The sequence below is a fragment of the Palaemon carinicauda genome, chromosome 17 (genome assembly GCF_036898095.1).
Source record: "Palaemon carinicauda isolate YSFRI2023 chromosome 17, ASM3689809v2, whole genome shotgun sequence".
Lineage (NCBI taxonomy): Eukaryota > Metazoa > Arthropoda > Malacostraca > Decapoda > Palaemonidae > Palaemon > Palaemon carinicauda.
This window is the reverse complement of record NC_090741.1, coordinates 26,639,767-26,646,279: the sequence shown is the minus strand read 5'-3', so window position 1 is coordinate 26,646,279 and position 6,513 is coordinate 26,639,767. Positions and strand designations below refer to the sequence as shown.

At 29.1% G+C, this 6,513-nt stretch overlaps 1 protein-coding gene across 1 annotated transcript; it reads right to left on the bottom strand.

The window, feature by feature from the left end:
- Positions 1 to 2,998: 2,998 nt before the first annotated feature.
- LOC137656272 (DNA polymerase delta catalytic subunit-like) lies at positions 2,999 to 6,268 on the bottom strand. The gene is given in 2 exon segments (XM_068390443.1): positions 2,999 to 4,321; positions 4,324 to 6,268. Coding segments are annotated over 2 exon segments (2,733 nt in total). The 3' UTR covers positions 2,999 to 3,533.
- Between the last annotated feature and the right edge of the window lie 245 nt (positions 6,269 to 6,513).

Sequence of the window (6,513 nt, the reverse complement as noted above, 5' to 3'; positions counted from 1 at the left end):
ATGAACCCCAACAAAAAATGATTAAGGAAAATAAATGTATTAAAGTTGCACATAGAACTAATATTCTTAATGAAAATATATCATCCTTTAATCCTTTTATTGATGGCATCTGTACTCATTGTATTTCTCCGGAAACTCAAGTACCCGTTGTTAACGCAACATTTCCTTTGTGCAAAGAAATTAATGGTGAGGTTGAAGAAAATGAAATTGTAGTAACAAAAAAGGAAAATTATTTCAAAGATCCGTGCAAATATGATGCATTAAATCCTCATTTATATAACAGCCCAAACAATAAATATATACCAGGTTACGGTTGTGTTTGTGATTTTCATAATGGTTTTGTTGAAGGGATATTAGAAAACCGCAAGAGCCCAAAAAAGGAAGAAAAAGACGAAGAAGAAGTGTCAAATGTGTGCATCAAAATTGGAAAAAATAACACAACTTCATTTCATACAACAGATATTGCATATTATACACTGAATAATAATTTTAAGCCCATACAAGTACATTCTTATAAAGAATTAGAAAGTCCATTTAATATTATTTTTCCCAACAAAAAAGAAATTTTAGTAAAACAACATTCTTTGAAAAAGGCAAACAATCATGATTGGTTAAATAGAGTTATCAAACCATCAAGAGAATTTCCAATTCGTCATATGCATCACCCATATAAAAAATGGCCGGTCGTTCATAAGAAATTTTTAGTTAATCAATATACTCAAAAAGAGTTAACCCATCCAATATCTGCCCTTAGATTAGCAACGGGAAGAGGTTTTGAAACTAAACACTGGTATGAAACAACTAATAATCGTTTTTTGAATAATGCAGTACTTGGGCGTCCTATAGTTTATACATTTCATAATAACAACACACCCTGGACGGGAAAAGTCTTTTTAAATCCATTGGGAGCAGTTTATCGTCAATATTACGGGGCTACTATTTTATCAAAACCAGGAGAAATTGTAAAATTACAGTTAAGGGGTTATAAGCAAGAAGAGTATCCCGATAATTCTATTATCGCCTTACCACCCGACTATAAAACAGAAATGATGGATAAAAATCAAATTGTATACGTTCCTTCGATTTTTCTAACTTACAAAGTAGAAGATTAAGTAATTAATCAACTAACACAACTACTTGGGAAATAATTTTATGTTGGTAACAATTATAGAAAATATATACTGTATATATTTATTATAGTGAATATATATATATATATATAAACTAATAATTTCTATTAATATCAATAATATTATTGTTGATAACACTTACATAATGTATGAAATAAAAGAAATCCCCGGAGATTTGTTTACGTGTCCAAAAAATGTATCATTGGCGCATTGCGTTTCCCGGGATTTTTACATGGGGGGTGGAATTGCTTTAGCTTTTAAGGAAAAATTCGATAATGTTCAAAAACTTAAAAATCAAAATTGTAGTGTGGGTAATGTAGCCATTTTAGATGAAAATGAACGATTCATTCACTATTTAGTAACCAAAGAAAAGTACTGGGAAAACCTATATATGAGAACTTGTCTAGTTCTTTGTTGTCCATGAAAAATCATGCATTTAAAAATAATATATCTAAAATAGCGATGCCCCGTATTGGGTGTGGAATAGATGGTTTAAAATGGTCATGCGTTGAAAACATTCTTAGTGATATTTTTCAATTTACAGACATTGAAATAAATGTTTATTATTTATAAGATACCGAATAAAAGCATTTGCTTTATTATTGTTATTCTGATATTACGAGAGGAAAAAATGGAGGGGGGTGCATGATTAATTTATCATTTCTCTCTAATATTTTTTTGGTTTTTTCATATATATTAAAAAGACTTTTAAAGTTTGATATTAAAATAATCCACGTTATGATAAGCATAATAATTATAAAGAATAAAACAATTTTATAATATTTCATATATCTGGTTTTTTATTTTACTTAAAAAATATAAGATAAAAGTAGCCTTCTTGTCTTGATTATTAATTGCGTATACTTGTTGTGGTTAATACAATTCTCATCATGCAGGTTTTTATAAAAACCCTAACGGGCAAAACTATAACAATAGACGCAAACCAGTCTGATACTATAGAAAATATAAAGTATAAAATTCAAGATAAAGAAGGCATTCCAACAGACCAACAACGCCTTATATTTTCAGGCAAACAATTAGAAGACAATCGGACACTTTCTGATTACAACATTCAAAAAGAAAGCACCATTCATCTCGTCTTAAGACTAAGGGGTGGGGGGGGGAGCACCTCATAATAAAATAAAAGTTATTAAAACTTAATCTAAACAACATATTTTTGTACAAAATTTTCTCTGTATTTTATTATCATCCCCCCATTTGGGTAAAATCATTTGTATATAATTTTGATTTGATAGTAATTCATTTCCTTCTTTACTAAATTTTTCGTTTAATAACCGGTACTCATATTCGGATAATTTTAACCCAATATTAATATCATTACCGTAAGCTTGATTTTTATAATAATCTTTCTCTGTAAGAATATCATTAATTTTTTTTGACTCTTCATCTTCATTTTTGTTTTCATTTGTGATATCCATTACTCTTTTTATGTAAACTGATTCTTTAATATTGTTTTCTATTATTCTATGAATGCATGATTGAATAATGGAGGGAAGGTGTGAATTTTCATTAATATTTTTACACTCATTTGCAAAAATATGGGCAAAATCTTTTGGGGTAATTGATAATTTATCAACATCAATAAGATTTTGATTCAGCAATTCACCTTCTAGATAATCTCTTAATTTATTTTCCAGTGTTTTTGTTTTTATTTTGCCTAATTTTTTCATGATACTCATTGATAACTAATTTTATTTTAATGGTATATGTATATAAAAAAAGTTAAAGAATTCAGTGTAATACTTTTATTCATTATTACTTATATACTTAATTGATTGATTATATAAAATATAAAACTACCAGAAAGACATTATTTTTTTTATTTATTTACCAGAAGATCCAAATCCTTTATTGCCCCTACAAGATTGTATTTCCCATTTTTCATTTTTGATGTTTTCAACTAAACAGATATCAATTCCCGAAAAAAATTTTATTTGGGCAATTCTATCCCCAATATTTATTTCAAAAGAATTATTTGGATGAGAATTATGCAAGACCACTTTTATAGGTCCATTATAATCCGAATCTATCATTCCCGCAACAACATCTACATAATTATTCAGAGCTATGCCAGACCTAGATTTAATCTCTCCGTGTATTTTGGGAGGAAATTTCATACATATGCCAGTATCAATGGCCATTCGTTGACCGACAGGAATATTTTCATTTTGAGCACTATATAAGTCATAACAAGCCGCCCCCGTTGATCCTTTAGTAGGACATTTAGCATTGTCTGAAATTAACTTAAAGCTGACTTTTAGAATATTTTCCTCCATTATAATTATTTCTTCTGGGTGTGTAGTAATATGACTATATATATAATACCAAGAGCATTACCATTTATATGAAATATTTTTGGGAAATAATAATAATATTTATAACCTATTGTGGCAAGCCAAAACGATCGATAATTTTTTTTTGACCAAAAAAATCTATTTCTGTCTTTTTACGCATATAAAAAATAGGACAGTCACGATTACTGCATATAACTTCTTTAATTAATGATCCTTGACACCTTTGACATTCAGTCCAAAATTGATTGAATTTTTTTTCGAGTGTAGCTAATTTTTCAATGTGGTGTGTATACAAATCTGTTTCGTGTACTTTACAATTATTACATAAAGCGTTATATTCTACATCATCGGGTACTATTTTTCTTTTTAATAAAGGAATTTTACAATTTATACAAGTTGGATGTATTTGAAAAAATTTACTTAATGGTCCTACTCTACTTATTGGTAAACTCTTTTTTTGTGTATGCTCTCCTATTAATATATAAGATTCGGTTTTATCACCGAGAATAGGTTCAAATATTCTAATAAGTGGCTTACTTAATTGATGTTTTAAATAATAATCATAATCTAATGGAATATTATTTTCTAATACATATATTGGATCTTCGGCCCTTTCATAAATAGGACTTTTTTTAAATCCACATATAATAACGTATGGAATTCTCTCGCCAAGTTTTGGAGCACTACCGGCATCTCTTTTTCTTAATTTGATGGCTAGCTCATTGTGAATTTGCTTTCCTTTATATTCTTCTGCTTTTTTTGTTAACTCCTTTGTAACAACTAATTGAGAGATGTCAATCTCATTACAAAGTAATTTTGATATGGTTTGTTTGACAAAATTAAGGGCTTCTATTGGGTTTCTATCAATTAAGATTTTTTCAGACAAGTATTTATGACCTTAGCCACGAGTGGGCAATTGTCTCTACGAATTGTTTCTAGCCCCTTGCAATCTATTTTATCATAAGTATTAGCATTTGTATAATAAAGACCAGCATATTTTTTTTTATTAATAAGCAAGTAAGGGAAATATATTTTTTCAAAATCAAGTTTGATTGGCTTGATAAAAGACTGAGTCACATGATTTGCCACCTCCTTGCCCAAATTTATGGCCTCTTCTAAAGTTTCAACTCCAAAATTAATCATAACAGAATCGGTATCACCATATATAACTATAGCATTGTTATATTTTTCTTCAATCTTGTTTTTGGTAAAAGAAATCATCGTTCTTCCAAACGCCGTAACACTTTGTGATATATCTAAACACGGCAATTTACCAATTTGTGCGCCCGTAAAACCATAAACAGAATTAGCCAATATTTTATATGCCAGTTGTCTACCATCAAAGACTTTCTTTTTCCATGGATATTCTTCGTTTTTTAATGCAATTTTCGCCTTCTTACGAGCAATTAAAAAGGATTCTAAAATTTCTGGAATTAATCCCTTGCGCTTATGACATTTTACAAAATAATTATTAGAAGGTGTAATGATATAATCGTCAGTTTTCAGAGCCATTTGATTAATATATCTTTTATCAATAAAGGTTGTATAACACAGATTATGTGCTATCATTATCGATGGATATAATGATACAAAGTCTAAAGTAACGATTGGAACGTTATAATATCCTCTTTTTGGTTCAATAACTGTAGCTCCTTCATATTCAAAACTCTCCTTTTTATCAAACACCGGTAATACTAAATTCTGTTCTTTAGCTTTTCTTAGTATTTGTGAAAAATTTTTAATCTGTTGTCCTCTATTTATAACATATGATAAAGGAATGCCCGTTACGCGTGCCATTTCTATATAATTGACTACACACATCAATTTATTCAATAATTTTAAAGGAAGAATAGAATCTTTTAAACAATATTCAGCCAGTCTTTTTCTAGTCTGATCATTACCATTTTGTAATTCAGAAATTATAGAATGATGAACATCTTCTTTTTGTTCGTTAAGAAAATGATAAGATACAGAATTTAAAGTATATGACCGAAGTTTGTGTTCTTTTAGTATTATCGTTAAAAGGTCCATTAAACACCGTCCATCTATGTTAATGATTTTGTTATTTCTTTTTCCTGTTTGTTTGTTTTGGGTTATGGTATCTAATATTGTAGATTTTATTCCTTTTACCCTTCCTAAATGAGCAAATACTGGCAAGTTTAAATGCTTGGTGCGGTTAAGTAAATATGGTAAATCAAAATTATTAATATTATATCCAGTAATGATATCGGGGTCAATAAACAATAGGAATTTTGACCAATTTTCTAACATTTCTTTTTCTTCCTGAAATGAAAAAATCTTAGAGCCCACAATGGGAGCACAACTATTCAAAGTAAAAACAACACTTATGAATGGCTCAGTCTCTCCGTGCCGCGTAACAACATTTCCAATTTGTATGACCGGATCTATTTCGGGTTCTGGAAATATTCCCCGTCTTCCCCCACACTCAATATCAAAAAATAATATTCTGAGTGGGGCAATAGACGCCCATTCTCCTTCGGGTTCATAAATAATTATTTTTTCCCACTCAAAAACGTTAACCTCTAATTGACAAGTAGTATTTTTAAAATTTGTCTCATTATTTTTTATTTCCCACTCACCAATAGGTAACTCGATCCAACAACAACCAGGCATCTGAGCATCTGTCATAAATCTAAGTGTAAAATCAACATTTGATTCGTAAACCCGAAAGTGAGTGGGATGTTTATCTATCACTAACCCATTTTCAAGAATAATCTTAGCTATAGATATTAATTTTGGTAAAGCCACAGTAACTTTAAAAAAAACACAATGATGACGATGATTTTTTTTCTTGATATCCATATATACTTTGTTTAAACACCCTATCTACACTTAATACGTATTCCTTTAATTTAATTTGATCTTTTGTTTCATTCAAGTAGATTTTTCGATTCAGAGCCCTTTTTATTTGGTCTGAATATGAAACTTGTTTTTGTGAATCTAATAAAGTCACAGAAACATATATATAAGGAAAAAATCCAAATACATTACAACAAATAGTATTCCCTATATCATTTAATCCAAATAATCTTATTATGGGTACCTGC